The sequence below is a fragment of the Sebastes umbrosus genome, chromosome 1 (genome assembly GCF_015220745.1).
Source record: "Sebastes umbrosus isolate fSebUmb1 chromosome 1, fSebUmb1.pri, whole genome shotgun sequence".
Lineage (NCBI taxonomy): Eukaryota > Metazoa > Chordata > Actinopteri > Perciformes > Sebastidae > Sebastes > Sebastes umbrosus.
The window spans coordinates 22,264,176-22,285,777 of NC_051269.1; the positions used below are offsets into that span (position 1 = coordinate 22,264,176).

At 42.4% G+C, this 21,602-nt stretch overlaps 1 protein-coding gene across 1 annotated transcript in view; it reads left to right on the top strand.

The window, feature by feature from the left end:
* LOC119475704 (filamin-B) overlaps positions 1-21,602 on the top strand; it is a 77,643-nt gene that overhangs the window by 48,760 nt on the left and 7,281 nt on the right. The window contains exons 16-41 of the mRNA XM_037748687.1: positions 3,729-3,852; positions 5,365-5,525; positions 5,649-5,739; positions 5,939-6,093; positions 7,054-7,171; positions 7,407-7,486; positions 7,657-7,842; positions 8,525-8,839; positions 9,054-9,171; positions 9,844-10,044; positions 10,396-10,569; positions 10,696-10,858; positions 10,954-11,114; positions 11,870-12,161; positions 12,281-12,434; positions 12,538-12,727; positions 12,839-13,086; positions 14,275-14,343; positions 14,998-15,094; positions 15,559-15,699; positions 17,047-17,175; positions 18,438-18,611; positions 19,560-19,718; positions 20,038-20,241; positions 20,497-20,649; positions 20,971-21,093. Coding sequence (XP_037604615.1) covers positions 3,729-3,852; positions 5,365-5,525; positions 5,649-5,739; positions 5,939-6,093; positions 7,054-7,171; positions 7,407-7,486; positions 7,657-7,842; positions 8,525-8,839; positions 9,054-9,171; positions 9,844-10,044; positions 10,396-10,569; positions 10,696-10,858; positions 10,954-11,114; positions 11,870-12,161; positions 12,281-12,434; positions 12,538-12,727; positions 12,839-13,086; positions 14,275-14,343; positions 14,998-15,094; positions 15,559-15,699; positions 17,047-17,175; positions 18,438-18,611; positions 19,560-19,718; positions 20,038-20,241; positions 20,497-20,649; positions 20,971-21,093 — 4,180 coding nt within the window. The remainder of the gene's footprint in view (positions 1-3,728; positions 3,853-5,364; positions 5,526-5,648; positions 5,740-5,938; positions 6,094-7,053; positions 7,172-7,406; positions 7,487-7,656; positions 7,843-8,524; positions 8,840-9,053; positions 9,172-9,843; positions 10,045-10,395; positions 10,570-10,695; positions 10,859-10,953; positions 11,115-11,869; positions 12,162-12,280; positions 12,435-12,537; positions 12,728-12,838; positions 13,087-14,274; positions 14,344-14,997; positions 15,095-15,558; positions 15,700-17,046; positions 17,176-18,437; positions 18,612-19,559; positions 19,719-20,037; positions 20,242-20,496; positions 20,650-20,970; positions 21,094-21,602) is intronic.

Consider the following 21,602-nt stretch of genomic DNA (forward strand, 5'->3'; position numbering starts at 1 on the left):
AAGCACAAACATGTGCAGTGATTTTATCTTTAAACATGAGATGTTCAGATAAGTGAAGCTCTGCTGTCATCAAAGCACGTGATTTATATTTTTTATGAAGTAAATCTTGTTCCTGTTGAATGAAAACCTCTTCACTTCATATGTGTCACTCATAAAGTAAAAATATCATCTATTAGAATTGAGTTTTATTGACCAATGAAACGGTCGTGTCTAGAAGGTAACCCGCAAACTGTGAAATCTGATTTCGCCTAACCCTAACACTAACCTGTCAGAAACTCTCCCGAGACTCGCTGCCCGACAACGTATCCTAACCTTAACTATTCAAGATCAATGCCTAACCGTAACCACCTCGCGAGAGTTTCCCCAATTTGCTGGTTCCCTTCTAGACATGACCCAATGAAACTTACAAGCATGACTTCATGATGCTCACTGAGCTCCTTATGATATCCTCATTTATGAGGATCTGAATAAGGGATTTAAAGATGCTCGTTTTATTTAATTCAAGTCTACTCAAAACTGTTAATGAATTGATAGAAAACATAAAATGGTCAGAGTGAAAAGGTTTTCATTTCACAGTTCAGATATGCACCAACCAGTCTTCTTTGCACTGTTACCACCTATTTCATTTTTTGAATCACAGTTTGAGAGATTTGTTTGCCTTGTACTTATCACTGTGAGGTTTCTGACTTTATCAGCTGTCTTCCCTTCTCCCTGTTGTTATAAGATTTTTATGGTTTCACCCGTAGGGCAAATAAGTCTCATGAGAATCTTGCAATGGCCCTTAGATATGTCTGGATATGTGTTTGTTTGCAGTTCAGGAATTTATGACGATGCCAACAGTCCTCAGGAGTTGGCTTTCTTTCTTTGTGTTGAAACGTCAGATGTACAAAGTCCAAAAGTTATAAGATAGAAGAACTCTTCAGATAAGACAAGTTGATGCAGTTCCAAAGAGTCTTTAGAGGCCAAGTGAAAATTTGATCATCAAGCAGGAAAATGAGTTGATATTTGCTTCTATAGATCTGACCACTGCTTCATAGTATTTGTACAAAGCTTTTCTTATCATTCATGGTAAAAAAAAAAATAACATTCTGCAGAGTTAGTGATCTCTGGCTCTGATGGAAGTATTTGTACTGGTGCACAAACCATTCCAACTGGTCCAGAGAAGTTTGTACTTGTCTAAAAAGCTTTGAGCTGATGTCACCGCAATGAATCAGCAGGCTTGTTGTGAGCTGCAGCAGCCTGCAGGCACCGACTGCACCTTTCTCCAACTTTAATGTTGATACAGTAGATGGATGGAGAGTAAACAGTCACACCCAACTTTTAGCGCTCCTGGGAACACAAAGTCATGATACCTTTTCATTAAAAGTGGGAAGATAAAGAAGGCAGCGTGCAAGAGAGGTTCACGGTGGGAACCTGACTTGACCCTAGCAGTCACTAAGATTCACAGCTGTGAAAACAACACATAGCTGCAGTTTGTGTTGTTGTTGGATTGTATTGACAACCTAATCTTTACCTTTGCTGACAAGGGCTTGATTTAATGGGAGTGCTTTGTCTGATAGCAATAAATAGTAAAGTTAACTGTCAGCTTTAGTTATAGCAAAAAGGGCCAAACAGGATCACAGTCTAATCAGCATTTATACATCAGACAATGCATTTTTTCAATGATTACTTTTCTTTTTTTGTTGTTGTAACTAACATGTTGAATCACCTTAATCAGCTGTCCTAAAACTCAACATCATTTCTATCCACTTAAATCATAAGTGGAAGTTAGATTGGTTTAAGAATAAATCTGACTTGCATGACCTTGATGTTGTTTTTCTTTTCATTTTAGTGACATTTTTTCATTTGATGGTGTATTTCACATATTTCAAGTTTCAGTGTAATGTTATATTTTACTACATGGTACCACCCAGAAATAAAGATTTTATAGTCCTTGATAATATATTCTTAATCATAGTTTTAAAAATAGAAATGGTATTGAACATGTTTAAATCTTGGCAAAAATGAAAAAGAAGAATCTGTTCACCTTTGTATCATCAGTTTTTGACCAACAAGACGAGCCTCCTGTCCTCCTTAAATACATATCTAAAGTTCTGATCCACAAATTATTTTAATGTCACATTTAGGAACACTATTTTCTAAGAACTACAAGACACTCACCGGCCACTTTATTAGGAACACCCTGCTAGTACCAGGTGGTCTTCTGCTGCTGTAGCCCATCTGCTTCAAGGTTCGACGTGTTGTGCGTTCAGAGATGGTATTCTGCATACCTTGGTTGTAATGAGTGGTTATTTGAGTTACTGTTGCCTTTCTATCATCTCGAACCATGTCCATTCTCCTCTGACCTCTGACATCAACAAGGCATTTTCGTCCACACAACTGCCGCTCACTGGATATTTTCTCTTTTTCGGACCATTCTCTGTAAACCCTAGAGATGGTTATGCGTGAAAATCCCAGTAGATCAGCAGTTTTTGAAATACTCAGACCAGCCCGTCTGGCACCAACAACCATGCCACGTTCAAAGTCACTTAAATCCCCTTTCTTCCCCCTTCTGATGCTCGGTTTGAACTTCAGCAAGTCGTCTTCACCACGTCTAGATGCCTAAATGCATTGAGTTGCTGCCATGTGATTGGCTGATTAGCTATTTGTGTTAACAAATAATTGAACAGGTGTACTTAATAAAGTGGCCGGTGAGTGTATATGATTTTTGGCATGTTTAGGCCATACATTTACTCAAGTACTTTACATCAGTGCAATTTTGAGGTACTTATAGGAGTATTTCCATTTTATGTTGCAACATACTTCTCCTCCACTACTTTTCAAAAGAAAATATTGTACTTTTTTCTCCACTACAGTTATTTGACAGCTATAGTTTCTGTGAAGATCAAGGTTTTACACTCAAAATATATGATCGTTTTATAAAATATGATGCATTGTTAAAGAATAAACAACCCAATAGTATAAACTTCAACCAGCTACAACATAAAAATATCAACCTGACAGAAGGCATCCGGCTGCTTTAGGAGTACTTTTAATAATATTTATAAGTATATTTTGCTGCTAATACTTCTGGACTACTTACAATTTTGAAAGCAGTACTTTTACTTGTAGTTGAGTAATTTTATTAGTTAGTAGTACTGCTAGTTTTACTTCAGGAAACGATCAAAATACATACCTTTTGATTGTAGTTCAATGAAGCATTTAGAGGCGCCTGCATGCACTGAGTATTTGATACGGAAAGGATTTTTATCTAATGATCTTAAGGGAACAATATTATGTCACTTTGAACAAGCTATGAGGAAGCTGAAGGCTGAAGATAAGAGAGGGCAGTTTTCAGATTGTCGGTGGATGTAATGCAGCTAATATAGAGATTAGGGCGCAGTGATTGTTCAGCTGTCTGTGCCGACAGCTTTACTGTTTCAAATTTCACCATTCTTACCTAAACTACAATGACATGTCAATTCTGTGTAAAACATTTGGTGAAATTCAGCCATTTGAGATATCTATGAGAAATATGGTGCAGTAAGTATTGACTGAAAAGTAGGGGATCCATGATGGAGCCCTGAGGCACTCCATGTTTAGTGTTCATTCTTTGTAATAATTAAAATACCAAAAACAAACTAACTGCTGTGCTTTTTTTAGGCATCACAGCAGGATCTGAGGGAGGAAACCTCCTTAAATAACCGTTTTAAAATGAGTGACGTAATTCCCTGTTGTGGTGCTTGCAGGTGAACGTGGGTAAAGGCAGCCACCCCAAGATGGTGAAGGTGTTCGGTCCTGGAGTGGAGAGAACTGGACTGAAGGCCAACGAGCCCACGCACTTCACCGTGGACTGTTCAGGAGCTGGAGACGGTAAGAAAGAGACACACACCCCCACACACACACACAGTGACAATTAAGATAGGAAATCCCCCACAGTCAGTTTTATTTGGTGTTAAAGCAGTTTCCATCTGTGTTAGGACAACACACTTAAATGTGCAGAAAAACGTTGACCTTTATATCATCTGTGAGTGATTCTCTCGTGCACACGCACACGCACGCACACACACACACACACACACACACACACATTCGTTTCCCCCGGTATTTGCTGGCAATGATCTCAATGCAGAAACATCCTGACGGGAAATTCTTCGCTTTGACTTTCCTGAGCAGAACACACACACACAAACACACACACACACACACACACACACACACACAAGATCACATTTCATCACTTGCCAGCACAGACCAAGTACAAAAATACACTGAAGCGCAACTTAAAAAAACTTTTTTTAGTGGGAAAAAGATCATTAGTGAGGCTACACAGATGCTTCAGCGGAAATGGAAAGTGACAGCACAGGGGATATGAATGAGTGCTAGGGAGGATGTCTATTCGCCACAAACACTATTAATAACATTGATCAACAGACAGAATGGAGTGGTTTAAGAACTCAATGTGTTGAACTTTGTTTTTGCTGTGCCTCTACATTGGAATCCATTATTCCCAGTGGTGAAACGTAACAAAGTACATTTACTCAAGTTCTTTACGTCAGAGCAATTTTGAGGTACTTACTTGAGTATTTCCATTTTCAGTGGCTCCATACTTCTCCACTACTTTTCAAAAGGAAATATTGTACTTTTTACTCAACTACATTTATTTGACAGCTATAGTTACTGTGAAGATCAAGGTTTTTCATTCAAAATAAATGATTGGTTTATAAAATATGATGCATTGTTAAAGAATAAACAACCCGATAGTATAAACTTCAAACAGCTACATCATAAAAACATGACCCTGACAGAAGGCATCCGGCTGCTTTAGGAGTACTTTTAATAATATTTATAAGTACATTTTGCTGCTAATACTTCTGGACTACTTACAATTTTGAAAGCAGGACTTGTAGTGGAGTAATTTTAGTAGTTAGTAGAACTGCTAGTTTTACATAGGTAAATGATCAAAATATGTTTTCCACCTTTGATTGTAACTCAATGAAGCATTTAGAGGCTTTTAGAAGTTTTGAGATTGTCAGTGGTTGAAGAATCTGACCTGTTTCTGTTATCTGACACAGTTTCTTTCTTCATTCCTCTCATACTTTGAATTCCTCTGCTGTGATTGACAGCTCAATTGTGCTGCAAGAAGCTCTTTGATTGTGCTGCATGGTTAGTTCATTGTTTACATTAGAGAGTCCATGACAGTGCAACATCCTGGGGCAAAATGTTTCTGACATGAGTTAATAAAATGAATGAACAGCGCAAAACAGCAACACTCTAGCAGCCCCTTGTGGCACTAAAAGAAAGAAGCTGCTCATCAGCTCTTTATAACGAAAGAATAAATATTGCAAATGTATATAAATAAATAATGTGTGTGTGTTGATTTAGGTGATGTCAGCGTGGGCATTAAGTGTGATGCCAATATGGTTGGTGACAAAGAGGCCGACGTGGACTTTGACATCATCCCCAACGCCAACGACACGTTCACTGTCAAATACATGCCTCCTGCTGCTGGAAAACTTACCGTTAAAGTTCTGTTCACTGACAAGGTACACGCACGCACGCACACACACACACACACACACACACACACAAACACACACGTGTGAATAGATCTGTGAAGATGTTGGCGGTTTGTTCTGATGAATCTCGGTGTGAATTTTTCCACTCAGGAAGTTCCACAGAGTCCATTTAGCGTCAAAGTTGATCCTTCACACGATGCATCGAAGGTCAAAGCAGAGGGACCTGGACTGGCTCGTACTGGTGAGACACGCACACACACACACACACGCACACACACACACACACACACACACGCACACACACACACACACACACACACACACACTTTTTGTTTGATGTGATGTAATTTACCATTTTTAATGTGTGTGTGTGTTCTTAACTGACTGTTGCACGTTCTCTCTCTCTCTCTCCCCCTCTACCTCTACCTCTACCTGTGCAGGTGTAGAGAGCGGCAAGCCGACTCATTTCACAGTGTTGACTAAAGGAGCCGGTAAAGCACCGCTGGATGTTTCCTTCTCCTCCCCCGTCAATGACTTTGAAATCATTGACAACTACGACTACTCCCAGACTGTCAAATACACACCTGTACAACAGGTACGCCAAATATCAGCCCGTTATGATAATATCAAAATGAAAATGTGTTTAATTGTGAGCAAATGTGCAAATTCTCCAGTCAGGATGACAGATCAGCAAAAGCAGAAAAAGTGAACCCTTGTTTTTCTCAAAGTCGTGCTATTCGTGTTTATTGTTCAGTGAACGCAGCACCACTCATCTCATGCTACAACCATAGACTGTATAGACCTTTTCAAACTTGACAACATAAACATTCTAAATGGACCCCTTTGTATTTCCTGTTGCAATGTTTGTTAATGCTGTAGCTGACAGGAAGTAATCTTGGACCAAAGCTGTTGCCGTAGCAACAGAATGGCAATGAAAAGGCTTATATAAGAAGTGGATGTTGTCACTGTCATTGGTTTGTGGACAACAGTTTTGAAGCCTCGGGATCGGCGTTTTTGGTGTTGAATTAACTTTCATAAACTGAAAACACACTGTGAAAGGGTTAAAGTTCTATTTCGTAAACACGGACAACTCCCAGACCGGACAACGCCGTGGTAGCAACCTGTCGATCACAAGGTAGCCACGCCCTAAAGCATACCCTGCTTTATTGTCTATTTGACTCTAAATGGGACCATAATTTACTAAATGAACATCATGCTGTATTGAAGAAGACTTGAAACTAGCGATTGAGACCATAAACTCATGTTTACAATGTTTACTGAGGTAATAAATCAAGTGAGAAGTAGGCTCATTTTCTCATAGACTTCTATACAATCAGACTTCTTTTTGCAACCAGAGGAGTCGCCCCCTGCTGGCTGTTAGAAAGAATGCAAGTTTAAGGCACTTCAGCATTGGCTTCTCTTTTCAGACCCGGCGGTTGCCGCCTGGTTGCAACATGATTTCAGTAGATTCAAACATCAACATGGCAGATGTGTCCTCTTCTTATGTAGTACTTTTAAAATGGACTAAGGATCTGCATGTTGCTTGTGTCTGCAGGGGGAGCAGACGATCACGGTGAAGTTTGGAGGAGATCCCATCGCCAAGAGTCCCTTCACGATCGGTGTCGCCGCCCCACTGGATGTGAGCAAAGTCACCGTGGACAACCTGGAAGGAAGTAAGAAATCTGTCTCTCTCTGCTTCCAGCTAGCTAGTCCAAATGTAAAGTCACTTTTTCAACATTTAAAAATGTCTCTCAGTGAATACATTTTCAGGACTCCATCCATCCGCCAGAGAAAATCAAGTTCCTATCATTGTTTACAAAATATGTGTTTAGTATTAAATAAGGCTTCTCTAGGACTTTGGAAGGACTCATTTTCTACGTTAATGTTAAATTGATAAATGTCTTTCAGGAGCGGAGGTCAATCAGGAGCAGCAGTTTATGGTGGACACCAAAGGTGCAGGAGGTCAAGGTCGTCTGGAGGTGGCAGTGGTGAGTGTTTAGATCACTATAAGCTGACAACGCTTGTTAGTAGGATCATTTGCTGGTTTTGGTCTTTTCACTGGATTAGTTTCCAAAATAAAAAATACACAAAGTAATCAGGCGTACACTTAAAAAGAGATTAGTTACTTCATTCATTGTGTTCTTGTGTGTGTTACTAGCTGAGTCCAAGCCAGCAGGCGGTAAAGTGTAAAATGGAGCCTCAGCCCGGTAAAGCAGACGTCAGTCTGGTCCGTTACACCCCCACAGAGGAGGGGGTCCACGCTGTCAACGTGTCCTACGACGGACACCCCGTCCCTGGGAGCCCCTTCCCCGTGGATGCCCAGCTGCCTCCAGACCCGAGCAAGGTAACATCAGCATCTTTTTCTCTACAACCAGGTCTCCGTACCTCCTTGAAGATCCAATCTTTGTAATGTTTCTTTTCTTTTCTATTTCTTTAAGTTAATCTCTCTGGTCTCTTTTTTATCTTTTTGCTTAGTGACAATATATGGTATTAGAAAAGAAAGTTTTCTTCATTTTTATTATTTTATTTATTTTTATGCATAGATGTTAAACAAAGTAAATCTTGTCCTTTGTGTCTCAATGACAATTATTTATAAAGACCAGCATGAAAATAAACAAAAACACACTTAAAGTAATAAACTGTAATTTCTACAGTCTATTCCCACTATAACTTTTAGAAAAGAAGTATTAAAAATAAAAAGGTTTATCATATATAAGAATGCACATGTACAAGTTCTTGTTCCATCCACATCTAAAGGAGACGCAGATACAGATTAATATCTGCAGTGTAAATCTGACTAAAACAGTTTTATTGCTACACTAAATCATAGTTTACATATAATTGTTTACCTGTTTGTTTTGAGTTCAGGATGTCTTATAGCTCTGTGTCTGAAATCAGCAGGGAAACAAAAAGAGCCAAGAAAAACAAATTGTAACAAAACTAAAAACTTGAAAGTAAAAATAAAATAAGTAATTAAAGAAATAGCAATAAAAGCGGCTGCACGGCTCCATCATTGTCCCCTCCAGGTGAAGGCGTCTGGTCCCGGTCTGAAGGGAGGTCTGGTGGGAAACCCAGCAGAATTCACCATCGACACCAAGGGCGCCGGCACTGGAGGTCTGGGGCTGACGGTGGAGGGGCCGACTGAGGCCAAGATCGAGTGTTCGGACAATGGCGACGGGACCTGCTCTGTCTCCTACCTGCCCACCGAGCCTGGAGACTACCTGGTTAACATCCTGTTTGAGGAGGTCCACATCCCGGGCTCGCCGTTCAAAGCCGACATCCAGATGCCCTTTGACCCCTCTAAGGTGGTGGCGTCGGGGTCGGGCCTGAAGAAAGCCAAGGTGAGCGTCTGGAGAGGAAGATAGAAGCTAAAGATTGCGCTTTTTAGAAACCTGATAAAACATTCAACAGTTTAAATCAGACTTTGTATAAATTCAGCAATTATGTTGATTTGTTTTGTCCCCAATTTCAATATCAAAGCTTCTGAATTTGCTCTGATTTGAGCCTCTGACTCTCACAGTATAAAGTCTGATCCAGCTTGTTGTGTCCGTGCAGGTTGGAGAGACCAGTGTGGTGAATGTGGACTGTTCCAAGGCTGGACCAGGACAACTCAGCCTGGAGGCCGTACCAGACTCCTCCTCGACCAGTCCGACTGGCCTTGCACCAGGCTCTGGTAACACCAGCACTGTTTGCATTCAAAATGACATACTGGTGCTTTAGGCCACATGTTTTTCATCCATATGTTAGTGATGAACACTTCCCAGATGGTCCATTAGTTGTTAGATATATTTCCTTCCTTCCAGGCAGCCTTTTTGGTTTCATACAGAGACTTGAAACTGGCTGCTGATAGATAATCCATCAATTAACATCATGTTTGCTTTTAAAGGAATAATTTCACATTTTGGGAAATGTGATTATTGAGAGTGATATCGATCTTCTCATCTAAGTCTCCTTCAGAAAGCGGATAAATCTATTTCCCAAAAGGTTGAGATTGATATATTTTGGGAAAGTGATGTTTCTGTGTTTTCACTGTCGGTGTGTTTAAACACATTCTGACATCTGAGATATGAAGTCAACTGCTAGGAAATTACCTAATTAAGGGATTTCATTTTCTGTTCGTTTCATAGTTCTAATTATTAATTATTTGAAGGAAAAAGCACCAAATTCTACAAAATTAACCACAATTATCTTTGTTATGATTTCAACGATATTATCGTTGTTATGTCTGAAGTTATCCCAGTTTCACAAAGTAATATCGATGATGTATGAACAGCTCACGTTTGAGCCATTCAGACAGAGTTCAGTCCTGTGATGGAAGTGTAATAACTGGACCGTTTTGTTGCAGGTGTTAAAGCTAAGACGGAGGTGGTGGACAACAAAGACGGGACCTACACGGTGACCTACGTCCCCCTGACCTCCGGCATGTACACCCTGCTGCTGAAGTACGGAGGCAAGGCCGTCCCCGGTTTCCCTGCCAAGGTTACGGTGGATCCTGCCGTCGACACCTCCAAGGTCAAAGTGTACGGACCAGGAGTGGAAAGACAAGGTGCAGTATGGTCCATCTGAGAGTCGGTGTGTAGCTCTGTTTGGTTTGAGGAAAGGTGGCAAATTACTTATTTTATAAAAACATGATATTAAAGGATTTTGTTAAAGGTGCTATTGATAACATCACATTCTCCATCCCCCGTTCCATTGCATTACTTCATAACAAGTTGTTGCCAGGCACTTACTGTCGATGGTTCAGCCATTTATCCGTTTTTACCACACTAACTGGCGACACACATATTAATATAACCTTTAACCTTTTAACATTCGAGTTCAAGCGTCACCTTGTTGTCACATTGTCATTTTATACATAGTCATTTAAACATACGTTCTTCCCTCCTCTCTCGTCCAGCTGTTTTCAGAGAAGCCACCACGTCGTTCACGGTAGACGCCAGTCCTCTGACCCGGCGAGGAGGAGACCACGTGAAGGCGGAGGTCAGGAACCCTTCCGGAGCGCTGACAGACTGCCAGATTACCGACAAGGCTGACGGGACCTACGACGTCGAGTACACTCCTTTCGAAAATGGTAACGTGCCTGCTGCACCTGTGTATACAAAACATTATGATGTACCAAACTATTTTACTGTAATCAACAACATACCGTATTGTGATCATCATCATCAGCTGCTGTCTGTCCCGGTGTGTATTTCAGGCGACCACAATGTCCAGGTGCTGTATGACGACACACCGATTCCTAAGAGCCCATTCAGGGTGTCAGTGTCGGAGGGATGTGACCCCAGCAGGGTGGTGGCTACTGGCCCCGGGCTCCAACAAGCCCTGACGGACAAGCCCAACAATTTCAACATCATCACCAGGTACTGTTACTAGTTTGGATTTGTTGTTGCAATGATAAAGTCTCTAAGTTGAGGTCAAACTATTGCTGATTTTGGGTGTGTTGATCCTTCACCAGAGGGGCCGGTATTGGCGGTCTCGGCATCACTGTGGAGGGTCCGTCAGAGTCCAAGATGTCTTGCAAAGACAACAAAGATGGCAGCTGCAGCGTGGAGTACGTTCCCTTCACCCCCGGCCTCTACGACGTCAACATCACCTACGGAGGAGAGCATATCCCCGGTGAGATTAGATTTTTAAAAGCCATGTCCTGCTGGTGACTAACAGCATTACGTGATTTATGATTGGCAGGATTGTTAGGTCGGTTGCTGAATTAGTCTGAATGTTAGAGAATCAGTCTGATGTTATTCTAGACTTTAGTAAAACCAGCAACGTGTTAGTTCATCTCTCAGTTCTTTACTACCCTGTCTGTGGCACTCAGCCCCAGGCTGTGGTACTCAAACACACAATACTTGTTAGTAGATACATTCATTGTTGTAATTTTTTTTACGGGATTTGTTGACTATAAGAAAATATAGTATATCAAAAGATTTGTTCTCTAAATCTAGATAGATTGTCATGACAATTGTCCCTCACATATCTGTTTATTTCTTAAAGGCACTTTAATGTTGATTCCCGTAAAACATTTAATAGATGTGCTTAGTGTTTTTCAGTTAATGTTAAAAAGATGTTATTGGCTGATAAAAGAAATGCCGAGTGTTTTTCAGTTTAATGTTTTAAAGATGTGGTTGAAATTAAAACCGCCGCAGTTCGGTTTAATTGACTTTGTTCAGGAAAAGCTCAGCGTGTTTCCTTGTTGGACGTCTTTCATAGACAGCTGTTGGTTTAAAGTTCAGCTATGTAAAGGCTGTTGGAGGTACAGAGCGCTTCAAGATGCCCAGAAACCACGTCAAGAGTGTAACGGCAGGATAAACTTTATAGAGCTATTACAATTAGCCGATACTTGGGCTAACATTTCCTCTTCCTGTTGTTTCCAGGAAGTCCATTCAAGGTCCCAGTGAAGGACGTGGTGGACTCCAGTAAGGTCAAGGTGTCTGGTCCCGGTGTGGGGTCAGGGGTCAGAGCCAAAATCCCACAATCCTTCACTGTGGACTGCAGGAAGGCGGGCGTGGCTCCCCTGGCCGTGGCCGTCACCGCTCCTAAAGGCATGGCAGAGCCCGTGGAGGTGACGGACAACGGGGACGGGACTCACCTGGTGTCCTACACTCCGTCTGCGGAGGGGCCGTACTCGGTGGCCGTCAAGTACGCAGAGGAGGACGTCCCCCGCAGGTACTGACTGAGTAGTACTGCACTACAGGGTTTGAGTGCCTTGCTCAGGAGCACGTCAGCACTGTCCTGTTGTCCCTGAGGATCAGTGTCTGTAGTAACTGTGTCTGTGGTCTCTTCAGTCCCTTCAAGTTTCGGGTTCTGCCCACTCACGATGCCAGTAAAGTGCGAGCCAGCGGCCCCGGGCTGACCAATGGCGTCCCCGCCAGCTTCCCCGTCGAGTTCAATATCGATGCCAAGGACGCCGGCCAGGGCCAACTGAGCGTGCTCATCACCGTCAGTAACACACACACTCCTACAGTAATTATACACACAAATGAAAAAAAACATCACACCTAAACACTCTGTCCTTCCTTCTTTCTTCCTCCTTCCACAACAGGACCAGGATGGTAAACCTAAGCAGCCCAGTATCGATGACAACGGTGACGGTACATACCAGGTGTCTTACATTCCCGACCGTGCGGGCCGGTACACCATCATCATAAAGTACGGCGGTGACGACATCCCCGCCTCGCCTTATAGAGTTCGCGCCACAGCAACCGGAGACGCCAGCAAGTGCACCGTCACCGGTACGTGACCACGGATGATGATGTCTCACAGAAAACATGAATACATGAAACTTTAAAAATCATTTATGGGAATAAACAAATCTAATAAAATGTCCTCCACCCCCTCCCCAGGTCCAGGTGTGGGTCCCACGGTGGCCATCGGCGAGGAGCTGGGCCTGGTGGTGAACGCTAAGGGTGCTGGGAAGGGGAAGGTGAGCTGTGTGGTGGTTCAGCCCGACGGCAGCGAGGTGGAGGCAGAAGTGATGGAGAACGAGGACGGCACCTTCGACATCTACTACACCGCGCCGGCGCCCGGGAACTACGTCATCTACGTCCGCTTCGGAGGGGAAAACATCCCACGCAGTCCCTTCAAAGTCATGGTGAGGGAGGGATGCAGAATAGTGTTCATTACACTCTAATTAGGGATCCAAAATGGGTTCGCGTAAGCCGAGATGGTCATCTGTTGCAGCTTTGAACCGAAGAGCGTCCCAAAGACATGTAGACCGATGGAGATCTCCGTGTGTTTGGCTTTATTACAGTTTGGTTGATTAATTAAGTTGGTTTCAGATTAACTTTTTGACCTCATGTCTTCAGTTTACAGTCCAGGATTTACCCACGCTGCCACAGCAGTGTATGTCATCAAAACGTCTGTCTGTTAGCCTGTGTGTGTGTGTGTGTGTGTGTGTCGCACTTTTCCAACCAGTCCCCACACACTTGCCCTTCACCACAGTCTGTCACTACACATAAAGTCACTCTGCGGTGGAGGATGTAAACGAACAGGTAAACTGTGAGACACCTCACTTTTTCAGCCAGTAAGTTATTATTATTATTATAATATTACACCCAGACATTTTTCTGTCGTCCATCTTATGCCTCAATTTTTATCATCACAGCCATCTTTCACGGACGAAGCTTTGACCTGAAGGATATTTTTATACTTCAAGTATATTTTGGAGATGGATGGAGAGCAGGTTACACGCTGCTTTCACTACACATCATGTCATTCAATGCATGCGAATTGATGCCCGTAGCACACACAGGAGACGCCATACAGACAGACAAAGTCGAACTGTGATGTGCCAATGCGAGCGATTGACAGCTGCCTCCATTGAATGAACAGCCAATAGGAACGCTCTCTCTGAAATGACCTTTGATTGGCCAGAGTCTCCCGTCAAGGGCTAGATATTCTAAAGCCTGAAAACAGAGCCATGAGGAGGTGCAGAAGTCTAGTTTCCTCTCAGAACACTTGAATTACAATATGCTGAAAGGTTATTATGACATTTTTGTCCAATGATGCCAAAAACATTCGGCCTACTACAGGTTTAATGTACTTCCACCACAGAGCGAGGTGTCCGTTACCCACATTGATGTAGACTCACTGTATATTTTCACTTCCCTGTCACACTAACTGGCCTGCGTTGGTCCCTAAACTAGAGAAACCTCCATGTGTACGTACAAACAAAGAGGGAGTGGATGGAGCCGATGTGTTGGGGCTGGAGTAGGACTGTGTGTGTCTGTATGTCTGTGTGTGTGAGGTCAGATGTTAACCCTTACTGTCGTGTCTTCAGGCTACTGATGAGGTACCCATAATCCAAGCAGTGACTTCTACACAGCAAAAGGCCACACCTGGCTACGGGGTACCCCAACACACACACACAAACACACACACACACTCGAAAAGAAAACACAAGCTTACTTGCTCAAACACGCCATATATGTATTTGTGATTTGGGTGAAATTGCCCTTTAACATAACATATGGTAGGCACATACTGCATAAAACTCACAAACAAAAATACACACACACACACTGCTCCTTTCTTGCAGGTGGCTGCTGGTTAAAACTTCACCTCTCTCTTGCTCGCCCGCTTTTCCTCCATGTCATCGCTTCTCTTTTTGTCTCAGCTAAAGGGATCGCAGCAAACTTCTAACAATGTAACAGGAATGATAAAACCCAGGTGTCTGTGAGATGTGTTGCAGAAGGCGTTGCTATGGTTACGGGTGTTTTGAGGATTTATTTATTTTTTCCTCCAGGGGATTTGTTGTGGTGTCTCTTTCTCATCTTCCTCAGTGCACTCTTCATCGCTGTGGCTGCATCACAGAGTCACCTCCTCATCATTCTCCTTTTCCTTCTCTGCTCCATTGCACTACACTTCCCAGGATGCCCCTGTGTGGCCGGGGCTTGGTTGCAGCAGCATGTTTTCTAATGCAGGTCGATGAGACGGACAGGTAGTTGTTTTTCTGTGCTGAATAGACTCGTTATAACTTCTGTCTGTGTCTGTCTTCATCCAGGTGACATCAGGCGAGCCAGGCAGCAGCATTAACGGAAGCGGCTTCAGACCGTTCGACATGGTGATACCTTTCTCATTCAGGAAGGGAGAAATCACAGGTGAGAGGGAGACTGATGGGAAGTATTGGTACAGAAGTACAGCTGGGGCTGATGGGAATGTCATTAGTTTAGAAGGTTTTAGTCGTACTCCAAAGTATTGAACAAATTGACATTTTCACCTGATGATGCTGCTAGATCAGAGGTTTCCATCAGGGGGCTCCAAACAGTTTCAGGGGAGGCTCAGTGAATGGAAGTTAAAAAATATTACATTAGTTATCAAAAGAAGATCAAGTAGAATAGCCTAAATGTGTGTGATTTGGTTGAAGAGTTAGTGTAGAGATACAGCAGTTTTGGGGTAATTTTACAATTTTTCCTACTTTCCCAGAGCCATGCTGTACACATATAATACATACATACATAAAATAAAACTTTTTTAAACCTAATAATAACAGAATAATAAGACAAAAGTCAAATGGAAATAGGCAAAAAATATTTACATGTGTCTCTAACTGTCTCTCTCTCAGGTGAGGTGCTGATGCCTTCAGGTAAATCAGCTCAGCCTGTGATCTCAGACAACCAGGACGGGACGGTCACAGTGCAGTACTCACCCACTGAGGCCGGCCTGCACGAGATGCACATCAAATACAACGGCACACATATCCCAGGTCAGCACCCATACACAGATCTCATGATCAGGGTTGGTTAGAAAGACGAAATATAGACATCTGTGTAAATTCCTGATTAAAACTGTGTGTACGCGCAAAGACAGAAATTTGCATAAACATTCTTTTCGGCAGATTTATAAATAGCCGCACGTAAATCTGATTCTGTTTTATAAATCTCAATCATTGTGGAGCTGATCGCGAGCGTGCTCAAGCCTCACTTCCACAGTTAGCCATAAATTAATTTAGAAACGCCCTTAAACATCCGTTTGCATATCGATAGCTCAATCAATCACCATTATTATTATTAAACGTCAGAAGGATGATCAATGATTAACATTACCAGAAAAAAAAGTAATTTAGTGCCATGTGTGAAAGCAAGCTAGGAATATTACACGGCCCACACGTACACACTTGAGACAATTGAGACAGCCTTTGCTCTAAGCCTTTAAATATCTAGTCAATTTAGGGATTTCCTTTAGTCGATCTTGGTCACAGTGTTCTTTCAGCCGCTTTCAGTGCTTTTTGTTATTCTGGCTAGTATCAGTGATGTATTGTTTGAACACCAAATTGACCTTATGAACCTGGCCACATCATGGGGCCTACTCAATCAGCTACTTTTTAATTAATTTTCTTATGGGCCAATAGTGTAAAGATTTTTTTTTCTCTCAAGTACATTTAAATAATTAAAAATAATCTAGCCAATCCGGGGCCCTTGCAAACATGGGGCTCCTAGGCTGCAGCCTAGGCCAGCCTGTGCATTAATCCACCCCAGAGTACATGGTCAAAAGTGTGTGAACATGTGACCATTTAAGCCACATGAGACACTAGAACATGTGATTCAAACACCGTGGGCGTTAATCTGCTGCTGTAACAGCCTCCACTCTTCTGGGAGGGTTTTCCTCTAGATTTTGTAACCTGGTTTCGGGGACTTACTCCAATTTAGCCACAAGAGCATCAGTGAGGTTCAACACTGATGTTGGGTGATCAGGTCTGGCTCACAGTCTGCATTCCAGTTCATTCCAAAGGTGTTGGATGGGGTTGAGGTCGAGGTCAGGGCTTTGTGCAGACCAGTCAAATTCTTACACACCAGACTTTGAAAACCATTTCTTTATGGAGCTGGCTTTGTGTACATATGATGGGGGTCATTGTCATGTTGAAACAGGAGAAGACCTTCACCAAAAGTTAAAGGAACTGTAGCATTAAGATTTCCCTTCATTGAAAAAAAAAAAAAAAAGGAGTCCAGGAAAAACAGACCCAGACCAAAAGTACACTGACGGATGTAGACGGAGGACTACTTCACCTTTTAGTTTTAATGCTTTTTGTTCTACTGATGTTTGTGTGTTGCAGAGTCTCCTCTTCAGTTCTATGTGAACAACGCCAGTAGTCCCAATGTCTCAGCCTACGGTCCTGGTCTGAGCTACGGCGTCGCCAACAAGACGGCCACGTTCACCGTCTTCACGGAGGACGCCTCTGAAGGTACGTTAGCTACAGGAGGAGGAGGAGCAGAGCTGCTAGTTATTCTGGTGAAGGCAGAAGGAGCTGTGGTGACGGGATTTGTCATAGTGGTGTTGTGTTGCAATCGTTTTTTTTCTCATCATGGCATTTGTTGTAAAAGTTACACATTTGTGGCTGCAACAGAATTGGTATCAATAATACTGAAGCCTCAAGAATTTGAGGAAATCGCACTCTTTCTTTTTTTTTTGTATCAAAAAGGACAGACCGCTGTGCACACCGTTTTCCAAAACTGGAAGTCTTTCAGTAAACAAGAAGATTTTTTTTTTTTTTTTTTTTAAAGTCATTAAAATTATGACTTGAAGGTGCATGTAATCCTCTCTCTGGAGATGAATAGCAGAAATTATACACCAAAGCAAAATGGTAGACTCAAGAAAATGCTTTTTAGATATTTAAATTTTAATATTTAAGCTTCCTGTGTTCAGCAAGATCAATAGTTATAGTTGTACGGTCTGGTGGTTTTAAATAAATAATTGATATGCCAATTATTTTCTTGATTAATCAGTTATTTGTTTGGTCTTTAAAGTCACAGTAAAACGGAACTTAGAGTGTCTATCTTCTGTAATGTGACGTATGTGTTTGGGTTTCAGCTGGCAAAAACTGTTTACATTTCCAAAAGTGTTATGTGCAAATTTATTAATTTCTCCCTCTTCCTCCTGATCTAACAACACTAGTCAGGGAGGTGTGGGTGGAGGCCGGCGTATCGTGCTGTATTCACTATCAAATTTCAAAGATTTGAAACTTAACTAAACTATGCCCACACGACGCTCTAACTTCTGTTTCATTGTGACGTTAAAATATCAGAGAATAGTAGAAAATGTCCATCACAGTTTCCTAAAGCTCAAGCTTCAACTGTCTTGTTTTGTCTGGTCAACAGTCCAAACCTAAAGAGATTCAATTTCCAGTGATATAAAACAGAAAAAGAGCAGCACATCCTCACTGGAAACAATACATGTTTGCTATTTTTTTTCTGGATACATGACAGAATTGTGTTGATTAATTTTCTGTCTGTTGACTAATGGACTCATTGTTCCAGTACAAAAGCTGTTATAGTAGTATTTGTAGCAGTAGAAGTGACAATATTTGCAGTACTAGTGTTTGTCATGGCAATATTGTAGCAGTAAAAAGAGGAAGAAGCATATCAGTTTATGGAACAAGGGTTTTATTTTTAGTAAATCAGTGATAACATCTTGTTTCAAATACAACCTGTCCATCTGTCCATCCAGGGGGTCTGGACTTGGCCATCGAGGGTCCATCCAAAGCTGACATCAGCTGTGTGGACAACAAGGACGGGACGTGCAGCGTCAGCTACGTGCCCACTCTGCCCGGAGACTACAACATTCTGGTCAAATACAACAGCAAGCACATCGAGGGCAGCCCGTTCACCGCCAGGATCACCGGTCAGACTCCACGCCAACACACGCGGACACTGATGCATGAACAGGCAGATTATTAATGATCTATAATCCAGAGCCTTTACAGGAGCACTGGAAAACAAATCCTTTATGATAAAAAGTCTTTTATTCTCATTTCTACCCTCCAAATGTATTTTTTAGGGCTGTCAATCAATTAAAATAGTTAATCGCGATTAATCGTAAATTTATCTGACATTTTTTATCTGTTCAAAATGTACCTTAAAGGGAGATTTGTCAATTGTTTAATGTTCTTATCAACATGGGAGTGGGCAAATGCGCTGCTTTATGCAAATGTATGTATATATTTATTATTGGAAATCAATTAACAATACATCACAACGACAAATATTGTCCAGAAACCCTCACAGGTACATTTGGCATAAAGAATATGCTCAAATCATAACATGGCAAACTGCAGCCCAACAGGCAACAACAGCTGTCAGTGTGTCAGTGTGCTGACTTGACTATGACTTGCCCCAAACTGCATGTGATTATCATGAAGTGGGCATGTCTGTAAAGGGGAGACTCGTGGGTACCCATAGAACCCATTTTCAGCCCTTTGAAAATGGACATGACAGTTTTTCCTCGCCAAAATTTAGCGTAACTTTGGAGCGTTATTTAACTTCCTTCGCAACAAGCTAGTATGACATGGTTGGTACAAATGGATTCCTTAAGTTTTTTTTTGTTTCATATGATACGTTTACGTTAATGCGTTAAAAGAATTAGTGCCGTTGAAACAAATTTGCATTAACGCGTTAACTTTGACAGCCCTAGTATTTTTATTTAAACAAAAGAGGTTGTCGTTGTTGTAATTTAATAAAAGGCAGATGTTGATTCACTTTAAGTTCATAACCGACATAATGTTTAAAAGCTCGGTTCAGCTCCATGTCCACAGTGGTGTCTTACTTCTCTGTGTGTTTGTGTGCGTTTCAGAGGACAACCAGCGGCGCTCTCAGGTCAAACTGGGCTCGGCGGCAGATTTCTCTCTGGACATTAATGAGACGGACCTGAGCGTGTTGTCCGCCAGCATCAAAGCGCCATCCGGCCGTGACGAGCCCTGCCTGCTGAAGAGGCTGGCCAACAACCACATCGGTAACACACACACACAAATAAACACACACACATAAATATAAACATTATTTCTCTCCACATTGCTCATTCTCTACTACCCCCCCTTCCTCTATCTCCCTCCTTCCTCTTCTTCTTTTTTCTCTCCCCTTTTCCTTCTTCCTCCTTCCTTCTCCATATGTTTGCTTTTGTTTCCTCTCTCTCCTTCCTTTCCTTCCTCTTGTCTTCCTCATCCCCTTCTCCTTTCATCCTCCCCCCTTCTGTTTCCTGTCCTTCCTCTCCTCCATGTTTCCCCACTTCCCTCATCTCTTCAATCCTTCTACCTCCTCTCTCCTCCTCCCAGGTATCTCCTTCATCCCCCGGGAGGTGGGCGAACACAAGGTCAGCATCCTGAAGAACGGCCGTCACGTCGCCAACAGTCCCATCACCATCATGGTTGTCCAGTCTGAGATCGGCGACGCCAGCCAAGTCAAAGCTCAAGGCGACGGCCTCACCCAGGGAACCACCTTCAACAACTCCAGCTTCGTGATTGACACGAGGGAGGCCGGTCAGTATGGAGGGCTTCAACCACCACAGCTGTGTTTAGCGATTTTAAAGCCTTTTTTTGTGTTTGATATAAACTTAAAGCCTTTTACCAGTAATGTTATTGTATACATTACACTATTGTTATAATATTGTATTCACCAAGTTAATTGCTGAAATTAAGGTACAAGATAACATCATGAAAAAGTCGGACAGCTGCTAGTTTTTGCCGTTAGCAAGCCAGTGTTAGCTTCATATATCTGTGTGTGTGTTTGTGCAGGTTATGGCGGCCTGGCTCTAGCCATTGAAGGTCCCAGTAAGGTGGACATCCAGACGGAGGACATGGAGGACGGGACGTGTAGCGTCACCTACTGTCCTACTGAACCAGGAAACTACATTGTCTCAATCCGCTTCGCAGAGGAACACGTCCCAGGTAACAACAGACAATGTTTTTAATCCACTCAGAGAGCAGGTCCAAAACACACTGGAGCACACAGATTTAAGGCAGTCAACTATATTTAAAGACTAACGTTTCCTTCAGACTCCCGAGTCGGATCATCTGCCAATAAAAAAAAGTGCTTCCAAAAAGGGCCCCGTTGGACTGTTACCAAAACTAACTTCACTTTTCAGTGAAGTTGGAGCCATTTTGCATTCAGCAGTTTGAAACTAAGGGAGGAGGAGTAGATTTTTAGTGAACCATAATGGGATACATACTTTCAGACAAATAACTGAAGGTGTGTTTGTTTATCAACAGGAAGTCCGTTCACAGTGCGGGTGACGGGAGAGGGTCGTATCCGGGAGAGCATCACCCGACGACAGAAGGCGGCGTCTGTTACCAGCGTGGGGAGTGTGTGTGACCTCAGCCTGAAGATACCAGGTACAGTACACACACACACACACACACACACACACACTTTCTTACCTCACTAATCTGAAGGCTCCTGATCGGACTGTCAGGATGGCCGCAGACGTGGCTTTGGGTCTAATCCATCACCTGTAAACATCTCGAACGGTAACATCAGTGGGTGTTTGGTTGATTTGTCAATGAAAAAGCCTTCAGGTACTCGTTAAACCTCGTTAAACCTGGATGTGTCCAGACCGTCAGCGTTCTGTCCGGCTGAAACCTGGAGACGACGTTCAGACTGAAAGCACCCTGCTTCATCAGAGCTGCTCTTCCTCCTCCTCCTTTTCTAAAACAGTTTCCTGTCTGAAGCTCTGACGTTCCTCTGGTTTCTGTCTCGTTTCTTACTGCTGTTCTGTAGACTGTAGTCTGTGTCAGCTTTGTCCTTTCTTGATCTCTTTTCTTTCTTTCCCTTTTCTTCCATCCTTCCCTTTGTCTCACTCTGCTTCCTTCTCCTTCTTTCTTTTCTTTCTGTATTTTTACAT